At 43.0% G+C, this 22,191-nt stretch overlaps 1 protein-coding gene across 1 annotated transcript in view; it reads left to right on the plus strand.

Moving 5' to 3' along the window:
- Nucleotides 1-8,233, plus strand: part of LOC309559718 (major histocompatibility complex class I-related gene protein-like) — a 36,278-nt gene extending 28,045 nt beyond the window's left edge. The window contains exons 4-5 of the mRNA XM_082263134.1: nucleotides 5,751-6,035; nucleotides 8,047-8,233. Of these exons, the coding sequence (XP_082119260.1) occupies nucleotides 5,751-6,035; nucleotides 8,047-8,177 (416 nt within the window). The 3' untranslated portion in view covers nucleotides 8,178-8,233. The remainder of the gene's footprint in view (nucleotides 1-5,750; nucleotides 6,036-8,046) is intronic.
- Nucleotides 8,234-22,191: the final 13,958 nt, after the last annotated feature.

The following is a 22,191-nucleotide window of genomic DNA, read 5'->3' on the forward strand; positions in this document are numbered from 1 at the left end:
AAATGGATCCTATTTCTTTAACCACTTCAATACAGGACACTTTCACCCCCTTCCTGCCCAGACCAATTTTCAGCTTTCAGTGGTCTCACACTTTGAATGACAATTACTCAGTCATGCAACACTGTATCAAAACAAAGTTTTTATCATCTTATTTTTTTAACACAAATAGAGTTTTCTTTTGATGGTATTTAATCACTACATTTAAATTTTTTGCAATATAGTTTCTATTATAAAATTTTGCAAATAATTTTTGTTCATAAATTTGGGCCAAAATTTTACCTGCTACATATCTTTGGTAAAAATAACCCAAATTAGTGGATATTATTTAGTCTAAATGAAAGTTATAGAGTCTCAACTGATGTACTGATGGCTTATCTAATTTCTTGAGGCCCTCAAATGTAAGGAAAGTACAAATACCCCCCAATGACCCCTTTTTGAAAAGTAGACAGTCCAAGGTATTTAATAATAGGCACAGTGAGTTTTTTGAAGTTGTAATCTTTTCCCACAATTCTTGGGAAAATTATTATTATTATTTTTTTACACAAAATTGTCATAATAACAAGTTATTTCTCACACACACAGCATATGCATACTTGCAATTACACACCAAAATACATTCTACTCCTCCTCCTGAGTATTGCAATACCACATGTGGGAGACTTTTACACAACCCGGCCACATACAGAGGCCCAACGTCCAAGTAGTACCATCAGGTGTTCTAGGAGCCTAAATTACACATATAATTTCTTGACAACCTATCCCATTTCTGAATGCCTTGGAGCGCCAAGACAGTGGAATTACCCACAAAATGACCCCATTTTGGAAAGCAAACACCCTGATGTATATTCTATGAGACATAATGAGTCTTTTGAACATGTCATTTTTTTCCACAAGTGGAATGAATGTGGAAAATGTGGAAAGAAAATGAAAAAGTATTTTTTGTTGTCAATTCATAAGATATTTCTAACACATAGCATGTACGTAGCAAACATTGCACCCCAAAATACATTCTGCTACTCATCCTGAGTAACAGAATTCACATCCCAGCCCACAAATTGAAGGAGATCACCCAGGGATACACAGTGGAAATTGGAGCTGGATTTAAACCCAAACGCGAGATCACACCTACTCAGGTGAGCTTATACCCTAAGGGGGAGCCACAAGAGGAATACCACCTATAATCCATTCATAGTACTGCAACAGTGGAACATTTTATCGGGTGGCGCAGAGTGCCTTGGTTTGGAATTTTATTTGACAGTGGGGGCTTGGATGCACGCTTGAGAAACTGTCACATATTGTCGCAGCCTTGTCACACTATTGTTCATGATTGTTCACAGTTGTTGGAACGCAATCACTACTATGTAGTTTTTATTTTTAAACCAGTTAATTTTATTATACATGTTTTTTTGATCAACAAGGCACAACTGTTTGGATATCTTTGCACGCTGTGTGCACTCTCACATAGCTTAGTGCTTCACATTACTGTCAATATACCTCAGATCATACCTGATTAGAGTACTTATATTTATGGTTATCCACACAATGAGGACACCTATATAATATATATTTTTTTGTATATATTTATTTATTGATTTCAGCACTCAGTTATATTCACCCACATTTGATTGTGCAGCACTTTTTAAATAGATTCAGTATTTTAGCACTTACCTGAAGGGAAGGGATCAGTGCAAGCTCCTCACATAGTAGCTGATGGGATCACACATTATTAACCAAAAATTTATTGTAAAAGCAACTAAAAGCACTCACGTTTAGTAAAAAATATACAAGCAGAACACTTTACGAGCCACGGGCTCGTCCTCCAGCGACACTTCCAGTTTGGCCTATCAATCAGTCCCATATGTTATACAGCATAGTGCTTGTGCTGTGTTATTTGGCCTTTTGTTACACCTAAAATACTTGGCTGATCCTGCCTGGCTATGCCCTCCCCCCTGTAAACTGACGAAGGTTTATCATGGCAGCTGAGTCCCGACACCGTGCTCATTTTATGTGCCTCCTGTCTGCTCTCCCTCGTCCTTTCCCCCCTCCCTCCCTGCCTGTCAGCTCCTGTGTATGTGAGCCCTCTCCACCCCCCCCCCTTCCTGCCGCTTTTAGTAATAAAGTAAATATTAAACAATTGTCACTGCTAGCCCCGCTTTTTTGCATCCATACAACACTGTAAATATTTATGGAAAACAAAGCCTCTAAATACATTGTTCAGAGCTCTTAAGGCTGGTCACATGACTCCCGGCCGCACCTCCTCCCCCATCTAAGGGATACAGTTGGAGGGGCTGAGCAGCCAGCACAGTCGTGTGACCTCCTCGGCTGACATCAGGAGGAGAGCTCGGCCCCTCCCGCTGTTGCCTGTACAGTAGGAGAGCGGCCGGGAGTCACGTGACTGGCCTGAAGATCTCTGAATTTGGAGGCATAGTTTTCCACAAATATTTGCACTGTGTGTTTTGGATGCATAAAAGAGGGGCTGACAGTGACAGTTTTTAGAAGGGTTACAAACACTTTAAAAACTGGAGATTAAGGCCTCCATTACACAGGCGTTTCCCTTCAGACATCGGATTCCAGTGGCAAGAACCAACAGATTCTTATAGCTGGAATGGCAGGTGTATGCGAACAGCAGCAACCACTCAGCTTGTACAAAATAATGACAGGCTGACAGCAGCCATTTCTGTTTCCATGTACCTGCACGTGAAGCAGCTTACTGGGTTAGGGATGGATGCCCAAGCGTCCAGACTCGGATATCTGGACCTAACTTTAGGTGACCAATAAAAGGAAACTGAAGGTACCCACCAAGGAACAGGTAAGTAACAATATACTAAATTATTGTTTTTAGGTTTAGATAAGCTTTAACAATCCCAAGTACACTATACAGTGTCTTGAAAAAGTATTCATACCCCTTGAAATTTTCTACATTTTGTCATGTTACAACTAAAAAAGTAAATGTATTTTATTGGGATTTTATGTGGTAGACCAACACAAAGTGGCACATAATTGTAAAGTGGAAGGAAAATGATAAATGGTTTTCAATATTTTTTACAAATAAATATGAGAAAAGTGCGGTGTGCATTTGTATTCAGCCCCCCTGAGTCAATACTTTGTAGAACCAACTTTCTCTGCAATTACAGCTGCAAGTCTTTTTGGGGATGTCTCTACCAGCTTTGCACATCTAGTGAGTGACATTTTGCCCATTCTTCTTTGCAAAATAGCTCGAGTGCATCTGTGAATAGCAATTTTCAAGTCTTTCTTAAGATTCTCAATTGGATTTAGGTCTGGACTTTGACTGGGCCATTCTGACACATGAATGCCTGTCAGCTCCTGCAAGGGATTTCTCTGCCCTCCTCCTCACTGACACTGACTCTGTTTGTTCTGCTCCCTCCCTTGCATCCTCATTGGCAAGGAGAAGAGAGCCACTCAGCAGCAATCAGCAAAGCATTCTGGGGTATGTAGTCCCCACCAAAACAGCTCCATAGACTTATATTATGACAGAACTACACACCTCAGGATTCTCTGGCAAGAGGAGGAAAAGAGGGATCCATCTTGTCTGCTAAGCAGTTCAGATCACCATGAGGCAGGAGAAGAGACTGGATGGATGCAAGAGAGAGGTGCTATCTTCCCAGTCAGCCCACCGCTGTGTTCCAGACATCTAGCCTGTGAGAGGGGGATCCCAGGTGCATATTCAGATGCACCTGCATCAGCTGTGTGAAAAGAATCCAGGGTGAGGTGACCAATCAGGTTACCAGAAGAGCAGGCCTACTACAGGACCTTTGGTTTGGGCCTTAAACTGTAGGATTGGTGAGAGGACACTTGCCCAATCCTCCCTTAGCCAGAACATTGAACTGCTGTTGTTGCTCTGCCTCACTTGTTTAGGACAATCTGTGTGGCTGATACACTGTGTGTGGCAGTGATAGTATCTGCCTGATCTAACTGAAGATTACCCACACCATTCAAGCCCCTTCTATCTACCAAGGCCTCTCTGGATGTACTCTGTCATTTCACCCAAGAAAACCAGCAAGTTCACCACCCTAAAGTCATCTAAAGTCTGAAGGGCCCAGCGAGTCCCAGAGCAAAAAAAATAAGTGGAGGGACGTCATGGCAAGTGTGTATAGAGAGACAGGAAAGGGTTAACAGTTTTTGTAGTGTGAGTGGGGGGCCAGCCTTATAGGGCAGGGAGGGGTCACAGGGAGTTCAGGAGAAGGTTGTGGGGGGTGAAGAGGCCAGTTGGGAGCAGACACGAAGGAGGAAGCATCCCACCCGCCCACCCTGTAGTTATGTCTTGCTTTTGTGTTTGTCATGGCAGCCTGGCAGTGGTGGGTCATTGAGGAGGAGAGAATTCTTGATTAAGAATAGTCGGGACCTATTGGTGGTATGGGGTTCCTGGGTACATTCCTGTTAACGAGGGGTTAACTCGGAATATGTAAAATGGAGGTCACTGCGAATAATGAGGTTGTCTCCAAGCCGGTGGGTTGCGGCTGGGGGCCAAAGTGGAAGAAAAGGTTTTCGCAGTTAATAGTTGCTGTGTTGTTGCCCTCAAAGACCACCATTTTTCATTTCTCAATTTTATAAGAATGTTATGTTATTTATTCGAAATTGTATTTTGTAATAAAAGCCTGCAATGGCCATTTTATTCCAAAACGTTGTTGTGTCTTTTATAGCATAAGTGGGGTTTGGAGGGGATGGCCTAGCAGGTTGGGTAATGCTAGCTGGTATCTGTACTACACGTGTCATGTCTATACTTGGGACTCATATGAGTAGGTTTAAGTCGTGGGTTAAACAGGTTGTAAACCTCCAATTTTTTTTTTTTAAACTAACACCTGAAAGAAAAACACATAATGAGCTAGCATGCATCGCATACTAGCTCATTATGAAATACTTACCTAAGAACGAAGCCCCGAAGTGCCGACCACTTACCTCTCTCATGGGTGACATGTTGTGTCGCCCTTCTTCCGGGTTTGCAGCATCCGGCCATCTGATTGGCTGGAGCCGCAATGACATCACTCATGCGCGCGGGAGCCAACGGTGACGGCGCGGGGCTCTGAAGGAACGGCATGAGCGGCCGTTCCTTCAGAGCGCATGCGCCAGTGATGTCACTGACTGCATGCAAAGTAAATATCTCCTAAACGGTACATGTTTAGGAGATATTTGCAGTACCTATAGGTAAGCCTTAATATAGGCTTACCTATAGGTACAAGTTGCAGAGGAGGGTTTACTCCCTCTTTAACTCTGAGTCAGGTACTGTGTTAAAGCTGGTCATTTGGGACTCTGATGCTGGGTGAAGAAGGGAGAGAACTGACATAGAAATCAAGGTCATTTTTCTGCCCTCCTCCTGGTCTCCTGGTCTCATATAGCCCACCCCTAGTAGAGTTGGCAGTTAAGTCACTGAAGTAGTATTCACCTCTGCTCTCAGGGTTATTTCACTTAAAACCTGTGACCATTTTCTTCTGCAATTATGCTAAAAGTTTTCCAGGTATGCCAGTGGGGTTTGAGACGGTTTTTGGGGTTGAAGAGGCAGAGTGCGGAACCCATCTTACTTAAGTGACTCCTGCGGGGAGTAACGCTACACTTCATTTACGTTTTTGGTTGTACCATGACAAAATGTTGAACATTTCAATGGGTATGAATACTTTTTCAAGGCACTGTAAAGTATCTTACCATTGCTTCAAATGTCTTGGGTCTTGCTCTTTATATCTTGCCATATATTTCTAGACACTGTATCTTGTCTTTCCATTTGTTTCCTTCTGCAGAAAAACCAATTGTGAGAGTGACACAAACACCCATCACAAATTCCACTTCCAGACTGAACTGTAGGGCATATGGACACTACCCCAAGAATATCTCCATAGCATGGTACAAGAATGGAGAGCCGGTGCCAGAGAATCTGACGGAGAGAGTGACCTTACCTTTCCCTGACATCACCTACCTCACCTGTCTCACATTAAATATCACCCCAACAAATGGTGATGTCTACACCTGTAATGTTGATCACAGCAGCATGACGTTGCCCTTCAAGGAGGACTGGAGTTTGTCAGGTGTGTTTGAATAGTGTAAAGTAAGATATTCATGAAGAAAATTGTACAACTTCCACTTTACAATATTTAAATTGAGAATTTTACTGAACATTTCTACCTATCTTTCCCCCTTTTTTATGTTTCTTCACAATGTTTTGTTCTTTGGCTCCACTTACATTTTTGGGTGGTCTGTACATACACATTGGGGTTGATTTACTATAGGCCAGTGATGGCGAACCTTGGCACCCCAGATGATTTGGAACTTATTTTCCCATGATGCTCATGCACTCTGCAGTGTAGTTGAGCATCATGGGAAATAGAGTTCCAAAACATCTGGGGTGCCAAGGATCGCCATCACTGCTATAGGCAAATAGATTGTGCACTTTGCCAGTGCAGTTGCTCCAGAGTTCAAAAAATAAGGTAAAGCCTTACTTTACAAAGTATACCGAATCGCATGCAAGAAAAATCTAAAAAAATAGCTTTTTTCCTTGCATATGATTGGATGATGGAAGACAACAGAGCTTTACCACATTTACTAAGCTCTGAAGCAGCTGCACTAACAGAGTGCAGAGTCTGTTTGCTTTTAATAAATCCACCCCATAGACCCTGAGATTGCACAACAATGTGGCCAATATGGATCACCCAAGCCTGACTATATTTCAAGTCAAGAGCACTGAAGCTCACAGAAGCCTTTTAACCTCCCTGGTGGTATGATTGGTGGTATGATTGTTTCCGATTTTAGGTGCTGAATGCGGTACCATTATTTTGCATGTAATTCTTAAGGACGAGCAGCCCAAACCAACTATTTACATATGATTTTTTTTTACTGTGCATTCTTCTTTATAACATCTCGGGTATGATAAAGTTTGAAACACAAAATCATAAATTATAATATAATAAATAACTATAAATAAGTTGAAGTATATATATATATATATATATATATATATATATATATGTGTGTGTGTGTGTGTGTGTGTGTGTGTGTATATATATATATATGTATATATATATATATATATATATATATATATATATATATATATATATATATAAAACTGCAGAAAAGGGCACTGGGGGGCAAACTAATGTCAATTTATTTTATTTTGTAATGAAATCAGTGTGTTTGTGTGTTTTACTGTTTGAATTTGCCGCCGGTTCCACCCCCCTGCAAGCATCACGTCGCAGGAGACGGAAGTCGGGGCTCACAGCATCGGGCAGAAGATCTGGCTGCCGTATGCTGCAGGGACACATCACAGGATCCCGGGGACAAGGTAAGTAACCTCTACCAGGATCCAGCGATGCTGCCTGGTGGTACCCCGAGTGTGACTCGGGGGTTAATGCTAATGGCAGTGAATTCTCACCCCGAGCCACACTCGGGAATCCCACTAGGGAGGTTAAAATAAACTTTGCAACCAGCAAGTTTTTCTTTCTTCTTCTTTTTTTTTTACATTAAAGAGGTTGTAACTCTAAAAAAATAATAAAAAAGAGATCCTAATCACTTACACCAGGTTAAACAGCACAGTGCTGTCTAATTTGTCCCTTTCTCTTGCTCTCGAGCCACTTCTATGTGTCTATAAGACACACAGAGAGTGGCTCGGCCCCTCCCCACCCCCTGCTCCCTCCTCAGTTGCTGTGATTGACAATGGCTCTCACTGCTCTGTCTCAGCCAATGAGAAGGCAGAGACCCGGGAGAGCTACTGCTCTCGTGCACATCGCTGGATTGGAATTGGCACAGGTGAGTATTAGGGGGGCTGCCAGTGGAGCTGCACACTGAAGTTTTTTTACCTTCATGCATGAAGGTAAAAAACCTTCAGTCTTTAGAACCACTTTAAATAATACTGCTGGAATACACCAACACATGCAATCAGCATAGGGTTATATCCATTGTTACCTTTCAACAGCCGAAAAGTAAAAGATTTCCTTCTCTGATTTAAAATAGTAAACCTAAAAAAAAAAGAAAAATAGTTATGATTTTCCTTGATTTCTATGATATCATAGTTACACTGTATTTTGTGTTTTCTTTGTGCAGAGGAGTATGCTAAACCATTGAGTAGAGGCCTCTCCAATGGAGTCATCATTGCCACATGTCTGGCTGTCATCCTTCTGGTGGTTTTCATAGTATTTGGCTCTGTATCTTTAGGAAAAAGTAGGATACGGTGAGAAGTCATGTTGACACAGGACTACTGATGTGTCGGATTATAGATCAGAATGGGACAGAGCAGAAGATACAAAATTTGCTTGGCAAGGCTGTTTTCTCCAACTGATCATTGACATCATAGTCACTACAGGCCAAACCAATCTTTTCTAAGCTTCAGTCAACTATGTTCCACTACCATTGTGATATCCGCTATGTCCTTCTTGCAGTATTCATGTGGTTTATAATTTGAAGAATAGTTCTTGGAAGCTACATATACCATGTATGTTTCATCTGTACTTGCACATACCTCTATTTGTATTTCATTACAGTATCTGTTGCAAGCCCCCCCTTGTCAGCTGCAGATCCCATGCCATAGTTGCCCACCTAGAAATACAAAGTTGGGACACTGTACAAATTGTGTATAAAAACAGAATGCAATGATGTAGAAGTTTCACATTTCAATATTTTATTCAGAATACAACATAGATGACATATCAAATGTTTAAACTGAGAAAATGTATAATTTTAAGGGAAAAATAAATTGATTTTAAATTTTATGGCATCAACACATCTCAAAAAAGATGGGACAAGGTCATGTTTACCATTGTGTGGCATTCCCTCTTCATTCCATAACAGTCTGCAAACGTCTGGGGACTGAGTAGACAAGTTGCCCACATTTAGGAATAGGAATTTTGTCCCATTCTTGTCTAATACAGGTTTTTAGTTGCTCAAATGTCTTAGGTCTTCTTTGTCATCTTCCTCTTTATGATGCGCCAAATTTTTCTATGGGTGAAAGATCTGGACTGCAGGCTGGCCATTTCAGTACCCGGATCCTTCTTCTACGCAGCCATGATGTTGTAATTGATGCAGTATGTGATCTGGCATTGTCATGTTGGAAAATGCAAGGTCTTCCCTGAAAGAGACGACGTCTGGATGGGAGCAAATGTTGTTCTAGAACTTGGATATACCTTTCAGCATTGATGGTGCCTTTCCAGATGTGTAAGCTGCCCATGCCACACGCACTCATGCAACCCCATTCCATCAGAGATGCAGGCTTCTAAACTGAGCGCTGATAACAACTTGGGTTGTCTTTGTCCTCTTTAGTCTGGATGACATGGCGTCCCAGTTTTCCAAAAAAGAACTTCAAATTTTGATTCGTCTGACCACAGAACAGTTTTCCACTTTGCCACAGTCCATTTTAAATGAGCCTTGGCCCAGAGAAAACGCCTGCGCTTCTGGATCATGTTTAGATATGGTTTATTTTTTGGCCTATAGAGTTTTAGTCGGCAACAGCGAATGGCACGGTGCATTGTGTTCACCGACAATGTTTTCTGGAAGTATTCCTGAGCCCATGTTGTGATTTCCATTACAGTAGCATTCCTGTATGTGATGCAGTGCCGTCTAAGGGCCCGAAGATCATGGGCATCCAATATGGTTTTTCGGCCTTGACCCTTACGCACAGAGATTGTTCCAGATTCTCTGAATCTTTGGATGATATTATGTACTGTAGATGATGATAACTTCAAACTCTTTGCAATTTTTCTCTGAGAAACTCCCTTCTGATATTGCTCCACTATTTTTCGCTGCAGCATTGGGGGAATTGGTGATCCTCCGCCCATCTTGACTTCTGAAAGACACTGCCACTCTGAGAGGCTCTTTTTATACCCAATCATGTTGCCAATTTACCGAATAAGTTGCAAACCCATCTTTTTTGGAATGTGTAGCTCTCATGAAATCCGAAATGAGCCAATATTTGGCATGACATTTCAAAATGTCTCACTTTCAGCATTTGATATGTTATCTATATTATATTGTGAATAAAATAGAAGTTTATGAGATTTGTAAATTAGTCCATTCCTTTTTTACTCACAAGTTGTACAGTGTCCCAACTTTTTTGGATTTGGGTTTGTATTTTGACCAAAAACTTGGACTTTTCAAGTTGGCCATCAAAGCCCACACTATTAAATGTTTTGGATCACAAGTTCCTCCTTATTGTAATTCTCACTACAGTCTATTTTTGCCAAAAAGTCTTTCTGGTCTCCCTTTTAGAAGATGAGTCATACCATATACTTAATTTGTGAAGGCTGTAGCAGATTATATTGAGTCTATGTCAAAATATACATTATTTTTGCTATGTCTAGAAAGTAATGAAACATATGCAGTCTAAAGACTGTATTTTGTCTGTAGATGTTGACTGCTGAATAAGACTGGTCTGCGTGGACTTGAAGGAAAAAAGTTTATTTATTGTTTATCTAGAAAGTTGTAAGTCTATCTGTTTAATAGTGATTCAGTATTTATAAGGAATATACTTTATGAATGCTACCTTTCTATTGTAATATTTTCTGATTAGGGCATGAATATTGCAGGGTAAGCCTAAGAACCAGTCAACAGCTGGTTAATATGAAAAGTTAACCCCGGCAGCTCCCTCTCCTGCCCTTTGTCCAGTACTACTGTACCTCCTGCTCTCAGTCTATGCTAGTCCTGCCTCCTGCTCTCCGATCTGTGTAAGGTAGGAGAGTGAAGGGGGGGCAGAGGACATGGATGTGAAGCACGGGGGTGATGTGAAGTGGAGCAGTGCTATGGGGAGGTGATGTGAAGTGGAGCAGTGCTATGGGGAGGTGATGTGAAAGGGGGCAGTGCTGTGGGGAGGTGATGTGAAGGGGGGGGGGCAGTGCTGTAGAGGGTAATGTAAAGTGGGGCAGTGCTGTAGAGGGTGACGTAAAGAAGGGCAGTGCTGTGGGGGGAGATGTGAAGGGGGGGGAGTGTCGGGAAGGGGGTGATGTAAAGGGGGACAATGCTGTGGGGGCCTGATGAAAATGGGGCAGTGTTGTGGGGGGGTTGTGTAAAGGGGATCAATGAAAGGGTGGGGTGATGTGAAGGGTGCAGAGGACACTAGCTTTGGTGGTAAGTCAGCCTGCTCTCCTCCAATGACCAGACTTGTCCTGACACCCTCCCCATCTTGCACAGCCATTCCCTGTTTGGCCGTCCTGTCGCTGTGTGGGCGGCACTGCGGGGGCTTTGTTCTAAGGTAAGTATTTCATAATGAACTAGTATGCGATGCATACTAGCTCATTATGCCTTTGTCTATACAGGTTTTTTTTTTTTTTTTTTCATCTTTTTGTCCAGAGTTTACTTCCTCTTTAAGGAGCAAAATCTTCCGGTCCAGAAGTGGTTAAACATGTTTTTGTTTTCTTTTTGCTGTCATCCACTTTAAGCAAACCTTGGCACAAATGATTGTTTCTCATACAGCAATTAGTGGGAGTAGAGTGACAGTACTCATCATTACCCAGGCCTATGCTGGTAAATATTTGCATAAATTGCGCAACACCTACATAATAACACTTCAACAATAGTTACATAGTAACTCTTTAGGCCCCTTTCACACTTGTGCGACTTGTCCTTCAAATTGGGACTGCAAAGTTGCATGACAAGTCGTACTCCATGATTTCCTTTGAGTACCATTCATATCTGTACGACTACAAGTTGCAATGACTTCAAAGTAGTCCCTGCACTACTTTGGGCTGATTTTAATGCGTTTTGAAGTCCAAAGACATAGGCATTGCTTCAAGTCCAGTCAAAATCGCGGTAAAATCACGGCAACAAAATTGCGGTAAAATTGCGTGACTTTTAGGTTGCACAAATGTGAAAGGGGCCTTAAGGAAACACTTTCAGCTAATCTGACCAAAGAAACATTGCAGCTCATTGGGTAATTCAGAAGTAGAAGTAGGCCTGCTTTGAATTTGGAAATATTTCTGTTTATTGACAAATCTTTCAGTAGTGTGATCTGGGCAGGGGCTGACTGGCAACTTTTGGCCCAGGGGGCAAGTACAACTCAGAGGCCCATGGTGCAATGACTCAAACCCCCCGCCCCCCCCCCCCTCCGGCTCCCCCTCTTCCCTATCTCCTCCTGACCCCATCCCAGGCTGAAGCTCTGCTCCAGGTACTCTCTGTTCACTGGCCAGGTTGGGGTGGACAGAGTCTGCTGCACTGACCCTGTGTTGCTGAACTGGCTTTCAGGGGCTGCCAGGGACTGCAGGGGGGAGCCATGTCTGGCCAAGGGAGGAGAGCCTCTGCTGATACACAGAGCCGGCCTCTGCGCAGACACGGCATATGCCATCAATGCCAGGGAGGGGCCTCCTGTGCTCCATTCTTGTCCTCATCCCGCTCCCAGGAGGACACCAGTAGGGACTTTTTACTCCGCTTCACCAGGAAGCCTTTAGTTTAGGCATGTCTGGGGCCAAAGTGGTGCAGCCAAGGCCAGATTAGGAGCATCATGGGCCTGGTGCTGGCAGCAGTGGAGCAGATTTAGGAGTGGCGAGGATTTGACGATATGACATAAGTAACGTCAGATCCCAGCTCTCCTCTTACTGGCCACCCTCCTGTGTTTCCAAGAGTGTGTGCCCAAACTAAAAAGGTCATAATGCTAGAGAAGCCTGGCATTTGCAAGACTTCCGTGAGGGCCAAGCGTTGGTGTGTGCCCTGAGGTGAAAGGCCGCAGCCGCGCAGTCCTAATGCTACAAAAGCCAGAGGCTTCTGTAAAAGCCCTGCACCGGAGTGCTTGGCGTGCCCTGAGGTGATGTAGACGGGTGCAGTGCAGCCGTGCAGGCCTTAAACAACACTACAAAAGCCAAATACCAGGATTCCATTAGGACCGCCCATCCAGTATCTATTATTATTAATCCCACCACCCAGCCCAGGTGTAGGGTTGCCCCTTTTCTTCAAGCCAAACTCAGACACTTTTTAGTGGTACATGGGACATTTTTTCTGTAGTATAAACTATAGGATTGTAAAAGACCTGGGACATCCTTGGGTGCCCTAAGGCGAAGTCGTAATGCCGCATACTTAGCGCGCTGTGGAGAACAGGGGGTGTGACCAAAAAATACTAACAGTGGGAGGGGCTTAAAGGGAAGTCATTAAATAAAACAAAAGCACTCACATTTCCATAAAATATTGCTGTGCCACAAAAGTCTCACAGACATGTACAAACCTCAGCACAATAATTTATTTTTTTAAATAAAACTCTTCCATCACCATGGAGGTATGTGCAGGGGGGAACAGTTCATTCGTTCACCTTTTCCTTTTCTTTAACCACTTCTGGACTGGGCCTTTTTCTGACGTTGTTTACCTGTTAAAATCCGTTTTTTTTTTTTTTTTGCTAGAAAATTACTTAGAACCCCCAAACATTATATATATATATATATATATATATATATATATATATTTTTTTTTTTTTAGCAGAGACCTTAGAGAATAAAATGGAGATTGTTGCAATATTTTTTATTACACTGTATTTGCGCAGCAATCTTACAAACGCAATTTTTTTGGAAGGAAAATCACTTTTTTTTACATAAAAAAATAGGAAAACAATAAAGTTAGCCCAATTTGTTTCTTTAATGTGAAAGATAATGTTATGCCAAGTAAATAGATACCCAACATGTCAAGCTTCAAAATTGCGCATGCTCGTGGAATGGCGACACACATTGGTACTTAAAAATCCCCATAGACGACATTTTAAAACATTTCTACAGGTTACCAGTTTGAAGTTTCAGAGGAGGTCTAGGGCTCGAATTATTCCTCTCACTCCAATGATCGTAGCGATACCTCACACGTGTGGTTTGAACACCGTTTACATATGTGGGCGCGACTTGCGTATGCGTTAGCTAACGGGGATGGGGCGCTTTAATTTTTTTTTTCCTATTTATTTTATCTTTTTTTTTTTATCTGTTTTTTTTTTTTTTTATTTTGATCACTTTTATTCCTAGTACAAGGAATGTAAACATCCCTTGTAATAGAAATAAGCATGACAGGAGATCTGGGGTCAGATGTGAGATCTGGGGTCAAAAAGACCTCAGATCTCACATCTACACTAAAAAAGAAAAAAAAAAGTATGAAAAAAAATGGGCTCTTTAACCACTTGCCAACCGCCCCGCGCAGATTTACTGAGGTAAGGCAGCTCGGCTGTGCATAATCCCGTAGATCTATGTTATTATGTTCACGCGGCCTCGGCACAGCGGGATTAGATACTGTGGGAGTCAGACCACGGGAGGAGCGGGCTTGATCGCCCCTGGTCTCCCACGGTCTTCAGAGACACTGACAGGAGAGCCGCCTGCCTATGTACACAAAGCAGGCGGCTCTCCTGTCAGACAGGCACAGTGAGATCATGTGTCTCAGCTAAACTGAAACACTGATCTCTCTGTGCCTGTAACAGAGCCCTCCCCCCACACAGTAAGCACAAGTAGGCATACACTTAACCCGTTGATCACCCCCAGTATTAACCCCTTCCCTACCAGTGTCATTTATACAGTAACAGAGGTATAATATTTAGCACTGATTACTGTATTAACCACTTAAGCTCCGGAAGATTTGGCTGCTCAAAGACCAGGGCCTATTTTGTGATTCGGCACTGCGTGATTTTAACGGACTATTGCGCGGTCATGCAAAGCTGTACCCAAATGAAATTGACGTCCTTTTTTTCCCACAAACAGAGCTTTCTTTTACTGGTATTTGATCACCTGTGTGATTTTTACTTTTTGCGCTATAAACAAAAAAAGAGCAACAATTTTGAAAAAATAACAATATTTTTCACATTTTTTTATATGAAATTCCCCAAACAAATGTAAAACTCAAAATTTTTTAACATTTTAGGCCAATTTGTTTTCTGCTACATATTTTTAGTAAAAAAAAAATTGCAATAAGCGTATTTTGATTGGTTTGCGCAAAAGTTATTGCGTTTACTAACTACGGGAAAGATTTATGTCATTTTTATTGTTTTTTTTAAACTAGTATCGCACCCTTGACTGACATTTTTGACACTTTTTGGGGTACCAGTGACATTACTACAGTAATCAGTGCACTGTTACTGTAAAAATAACACTGGCAGGGAAGGGGTTAACTTTACTGGTGATCAGTGGGTTAAATGTATCCCTAGGGGCGTGATTCTAACTTTGGGGGGCGTGGCTTGTGATGTAACCACAGAGACATACGATCCTACATAGCAGGATCGTATGATCTCTGCAGTTACATCAGGGAGAATGACAGACGGCTGTGTTTACATCAGCTGCCTGCCTTTCTCCCTCTCCAGAGGGAGATCGCGAGTGGCCGGTGGGCATCCGAGCTGCAGGTCACTTGTGCGGGGATGGCAGGGAACGATCGGGGGTGGGAGCGTGCCTCCGGCAGCGCGCGCTTACCCCCTAGAGGCTCGTGGGCGAGTGACGTACCGATATGTCACTTTGCCCAGGAGGAGCTGACCGCCGCAGTATATAGTCATGCGGCGGTCGGCAAGTGGTTAATGTCACTTGTCCCCAAAAAGTGTCAAAAATGTCAGTTAGGGGTCCGATCTGTCCGCCACAATGTCGCAGTCCCGCTAAAAATCGCTGATCACCGCCATTACTAATAAAAAAAATAAATAAATAAAAAGTCCAACAATCTATACCGTAGTTTGTAAATGCTATAACTTTTGTGCAAACCAATTAAAATACGCTTTTTGGGATTTTTTTTTTTTTTTAAACAAAAATATGGAGCTGAATACAAATTGGGCTAAATTGATAAAAAAAAATAGATTTTTTTAATTTTTTTATTGGGAATGTTTTATAGCAGAAAGTAAAAAATATTGTGTTTTTTTCAAAATTGTCACTCTTTTTTTGTTTATAGACCAAAATCTAGAAACCGCAGAGGTGATCAAATACCACCAAAAGAAAGCTCTATTTATGGGGAAAAAAGGACATTGATTGTATTCGAGTACATCATCACACGACTGCTCAATTGTCAGTTAAAGCAACGCAGTGCCGAATTGGAAAAAATGGCCTGGCCATTAAGGGGGTAAAACCTTCCGGAGCTGAAGTGGTTAAAATCGTTGCTAGGTCCTCCAAGGCCATAGAGTCGAGTGGGGGCCATCTTGCCCTCACTTGACTTCCTGCCTGAGGGGAGAGCAGACCGAATCGTTTTCCTTGCTACTGGCGGGTCCAGTAAGTGGTTAAGTACAGAGGGTATTACGATAAGTATAGGAAAGGAGTGTTGAATATACAGCGGTAAACTGTGTATGCAGGAGTGTGGAGCATATGATGGTATGTGTAGGAAAGGAGTGCAAAGTGTGTGACATTATGTGCAGGAAATTAATGCAAAGCATTTGACCAGTGGCGGCCCATCCATTAGGGCTCCCCCTAATCTACATGGAGGGCGCCAGATGCATGGATTCCAATGATGTTTTTTTTTTTTTTGAAGCACGTGATTACAGCCAGAGGCTTTAATAGGCTTCATAAAAGGGTGGGCTCGGGCGCAGAGCAATTGTGTGACAATAGCGAATGAATATTTGCCACACTGATTCTCCTCCCGGCCAATCAGGAAGCTGGTCCTGAGACCTGTTTCCAAATTGCCAAAGGAGAAGGCATTCTATTAGCAGAGGAGGAGGGAGGAGACGGCTGCCGAGAGGGGACATGGAGGAGACTGAGTGGGAAGCCGTCGCCGTCTGTCAGTCCGGAGGAACAAGGTAAGTGAACTGGCGCCCGGGGGGGATATGGTGTGGACTGGATTCTGGAGCGATGGGGGGTCAGTGGCTAGGTCCATCTGAGGCCCCCCCCGACCGATGGAGCACCAGCCGCCACTGTATTTGGCGGTAGGTAGTATTTGCAGGAGAGGAGGGAGGAGGGTATGAGAGAGGATAGCATATACAGGAGAGCAGTGTGGAGGGTATGATAGTAGTTGAGGAGCAGTAAAACCCTGTAGCTGAGCTGCACTTTTTCCTCCTCTCAAACCACTTCCCCTTTAGCTGCAGAGGCAGCGTCTGGACATAAATACATGTTGCAGCTGCAATGGTTTGCTTTGGGCCACTCTGCAACTGTGCTAGAGTAGGGTTAAAGCAGGCACTGAGGAGGCGATACAGTGCCTCTTCACAGCCTGGCAAATGCTCTCTGAAAAAAGATCTAAAAACAGATTGCTCTTCAGAGAGAACTGCTAGTGTCAAAGTCTCAGAGGGTAATCTGTCTTAAAGGGCTCATTCACACTAGTGCTGGTGTCTGAAGAGCAATCCACATTTGGATCTCTTTAGAAGTCATTGTATTGCCTCCACATTGCCTGCTTATTCCCCTTGATCCCTATGGTTGCATGGCTGCATTCACTTGAACGGCTAAGAATTGGCAGGCACTACACCTGCTGAAAGTAGCACTGGCTATAATTCCTACCATGGCAGCGAAACCAAAGCATTGCCGCGGCGGCAGCAAGTGTACACCCTTTGCTGCTGCCTCTAAGGTATTGTTTGTTGGAGGTAAAAGTGTGACTTAAACGCAGAGTTTTACTGCCCCTCCAACCACTAGTGTAAACGAGCCACAATTTACTGCAGGGGGGTCACTGGGCAGTGGCATGCACAGAGCAGCTGCATCAGTACTAGTCATCCATCTGTGCATATACTCCTCACATAAATGAATTACTCCTCCATTGGAAATGCTGGTGCTAACTTCAGCCAACTCCTTGGAAAGCCCAGAATAAATAAAAATACACACAGCTTGATGTAATGTCATAGCTTTCAGCTTTTAAAAACAGTGTAAGTGATTCATCCATGCTACCTTTGCTGAAGTGCCTATTATTTCCTTTACAAACAAGCCGGTGACAGCTGGAGTGGGGCAACTTGCCCAGCTTAAATCCAAGCAAGACACAGCTCATCTACTCTGCTGGCGGGCACCCAAATCTGAAATATCCAGTTTTCACTGGAAGTAAAGTGAAAGTGTAGCTTTGCAGCCTGATAATTGAATAATAGCTTACACCTACCAATTTGCTTTACACTGTATATTGGTTACTGTTACCTTTGTCTCAGGTTTCATTATACAATACATTGGTTGCTAAATTTAGTATGTCACTAAAGAATTGCTTTTTGGATGTCAAATAGGAAAATACGCCCCACTTCCTTGCTCCCTAATAGAGCCGTAGGATTACATTGAGACTACTCATCAATAACATTACTGCTTACTTTAGACAATAATAGCATTATCGCTCAGTACTCCCAGTTCCCCAATAGTGGGCTATATTGATTGTGTTGAATTTTTAATACACTTCTTTAGTGAGCCCAGATCTTACCCTCAAGGTAATTTTTATCCGAGGTCTTAAACAGATAACTTACTATTGATAACCCTTAATCAGAGGGACCTATCTGTCCTCTTCCCCCCTTCCCCCTTTTTTTTTTCTTCTTTTCTCAACCCTTGGTGTCATTTTTGGCCCTCATCTGCTGCAGCTACCAATATGGCTCTTTAGGCAGACAGCCCGACTTGATCTCCCACAATGTCATGCCTGAGAGGGGACATGATATCAATTTATAAATATCTCAATGGGGATCTCAGCATAGAAAAAAAGCTATTCAGTCGAAAGAATTGCATGAGGACTCGAGGGCATACAATGCGATTAGAGGAGAAGCGTTTTAACCTCAGGCAACGCAGGGGGTTCTTTACTGTTAGGGCTACAAGATTGTGGAATTCTCTACCACAAGAGGTGGTTTCTGCGGGAAGTATGGTGGCTTTCAAAAGACTCTTAGACGTACATCTCAAGGATCAGAACATTAAGGGGTATGTGAGATGATTACGGCCACACACACCTACGCAGGTTGAACTGGATGGACTATTGTCTTTATTCAACCTCAACTATTATGTAACTATGTAACACCCCTGAAAAAGAGGACACAACTGCTAAGAGAACTTACGAGGACAAAGCCTGCCTTTTTTTTTCTTACAGGAAACCCATTTCAAAGCCTCACATATACCTAACCTGACAAACAATTTTTTCCATGGGCTTACCACACTACCAATCTTCATGCGAAGGCTAATGGGGTCTCAATCATGATTGGAAGAGCAGCTGGCTTTGTTGAGAGCTAGCTGACCCTGAAGGAAGATATGTGTTCCTCAAGGGGCAGCTAGGGACAAGCAGATCACATTGACAAATGTTTATTTCCCAAACACAGCACACATTTCTTTCTGTTGCAAAGTGATTGACAAATTATCCTGGTTTGTCTGATTCAAGGAGGAGACTTCAACATCCCTTTAGACCCAACTCAGGACACATCTAATGGCAAATCCTCAATTACCTACAAAATATTGAAATGGGTCAAGGTCCTATTAAGCTCATTAACCTTAGTTGACTGTTGGCGCACTGTGCATCCTTCAGGGCTTGATTCCACTTATTACTCAAATATGCATAGCAAGTACTCTAGGATAGACTACATATTTATTTAGCAGCGGGACATACCATTGCTAATGGAGGCTAATATAGGCATTCAAACAGTTTCTGACCATTCACCAGTGTCTATCCATTTGCGCACGCTTGAAAACCCCAAAAAACAGATACTACCAGCCTGAACCGCATCACAAACACAATTAAAACCTAATTTTTGGAAAACTACTCTGAAGAAATTTCACCCTTAACAGTACAGGAAGCCCAAAAATGTGTAATACGAGGGGAACTGCTTAGCTTAGCTTCACACCCCAAAAAAAAAAAAAAAAAATGCTGAAAAAGCAATTTCCGCCCTGGCAATAAAGATTGACAAACTCAAAGCCCAACATAAATGCTCAGTAGCGGTCCAGTCCACAAAAGAGCTTCTTGAAGCCCGTAGAGAATTGCAATCTACATTGGAACTAAAAGCCAAGTGTATTTTGTTCTTGAAAATGGGTTACTTTTTATGAACCCCATCCCAGGCTGAAGCTCTGCTCCAGGTACTCTCTGTTCACTGGGCGGGTTGGGGTGGACAGAGTCTGCTGCACTGACCCTGTGTTGCTGAACTGGCTTTGCAGGGGGGAGCCATGTCTGGCCAAGGGAGGAGAGCCTCTGCTGATACACAGAGCCAGTACTGGCCTCTGCGCAGACACGGCATATGCCATCAATGCCAGGGAGGGGCCTCCTGTGCTCCATTCTTGTCCTCATCCTGCTCCCAGGAGGACACCAGTAGGGACTTTTTACTCTGCTTCACCAGGAAGCCTTTAGTTTAGGCATGTCTGGGGTCAAAGTGGTGCAGCCAAGGCCAGATTAGGAGCATCATGGGCCTGGTGCTGGCAGCAGTGGAGCAGATTTAGGAGTGGCGAGGATTTGACGATATGACATAAGTAACGTCAGATTCCAGCTCTCCTCTTACTGGCCACCCTCCTGTGTTTCCAAGAATCTGTGTCCAAACTTAAAAGGTCATAATGCTAGAGAAGACTGGCATTTAATTTGCAAGACTTCCGTAAGGGCCGTGCGTTGGTGTGTGCCCTGAGGTGAAAGGCCGCAGCCGCGCAGTCCTAATGCTACAGAAGCCCAAGGCTTCCGTAAGAGCCCTGCACCGGAGTGCTTGGCGTGCCCTGAGGTGAGGTAGACGGGCGCAGTGCAGCCGTGCAGGCCTAAAACAACACTACATATCCTCAATTACCTACAAAATATTGAAATGGGTCAAGGTCCTATTAAGCTCATTAACCTTAGTTGACTGTTGGCGCACTGTGCATCCTTCAGGGCTTGATTCCACTTATTACTCAAATATGCATAACAAGTACTCTAGGATAGACTACATATTTATTTAGCAGCGGGACATACCATTGCTAATGGAGGCTAATATAGGTATTCAAACACTTTCTGACCATTCACTAGTGTCTATCCATTTGCGCACGCTTGAAAACCCCAAAAAACAGACACTACCAGCTTGAACCGCATCACAAACACAATTAAAACCTAATTTTTGGAAAGCTACTCTGAAGAAATTTCACCCTTAACAGTACAGGAAGCCCAAAAATGTGTAATACGAGGGGAACTGCTTAGCTTAGCTTCACACCCCAAAAAAAAAAAAAAAAAAACTCAGAAAAAGCAATTTCCGCCCTGGCGACAAAGATTGCCAAACTCGAAGCTCAACATAAATACTCAATAGCGGTCCAATCCACAAAAGTGCTTCTTGAAGCCCGTAGAGAATTGCAAACTACATTGGAACTAAAAGCCAAGCGTATTTTTTTCTCGAAAAAGGGTTGTTTTTGATGAACATGGAATCAAAAGCGGCAGATTCCTTGACAGGGCCTTACAAGAGATTAGGACCTCATCCCACATTCATAAGATCAAAACCTCAGGCAACAGACTAACACAGGACACGATCCAAATAGCAGCAGAATTCCATACATATTATTCCGTTATAGAATCTTCCTCCACCACACAGACCACCAACCTTGTGTGGATCCAGAGCCCAGATTATTCAAGAATACCTCAAGAGAAGCGGCATACCTATTTTAAAAGAGGAAGACTCTCAGATATTAGAGACACCCATCACTCGTGAAGAACTCTCATTTGCTATCAAAACCCTAAAAACTGGCAAAAGCAGGGATCCTGATGGTTTCACAGCCCACTACTATAAATCATTTCTGCCTTCAATTTTAGATCCTCTAGTAAATGCTCTGAATTAATTTAAAGCGTAACTCCACTTTTGTTGAGAAAAAAAAAATCCCTCTGGGTGGTCCCTGTACATTACAAGGATTATAACAAACTTTGTTGCAGATTCCCACCTTTTGTTTTTCTGAAGAAATCGCTATTTGTTCCTCTTTGCCTCTGTGCCGAGTGAGTCAAATGGGAGTGTTTTCATAATTATCTGTCAGCTGTGCAGCTGCTGGACACTAATGAGGAAAGCTGCTGGGCCTGCATCCTTTTAGACGTTTTCCTATTGGGAATATTTCACCAAAAATGACATTTTTGTTGCAGGGGATGCCAGAAATCTGACTTGTATCTTAGATAGACTTCTGGGAAAATTAGTGAGCCAATCACACAAGCAGGTAATGATGTTTCTGGGGTGTGGTCAGTATACATTCTGTGTACAGAACAGTTCAGAGTGCCCCTTACATCAGGGCCTTCAGAGTGCCCCGTAAGATTTTCCAGAGTGCCCTCTTACATCTTCCAGAGTGCCCCCTTACATCCCTCAGAGTCCCCGCTTAGTAGTACTAAGGTGGCATTAGGAGGATGAAAAGGGGCAATCTGGAGGATCTAAGGGGGCACTCTGGCGGTACTAACTTAGTACTGCCAGAGTGCCCCCTTAGAACCTACAGAATGCCCCTTATATTA

This window comes from Pelophylax lessonae, assembly GCF_965119305.1.
Source record: "Pelophylax lessonae genome assembly, chromosome: 7".
Lineage (NCBI taxonomy): Eukaryota > Metazoa > Chordata > Amphibia > Anura > Ranidae > Pelophylax > Pelophylax lessonae.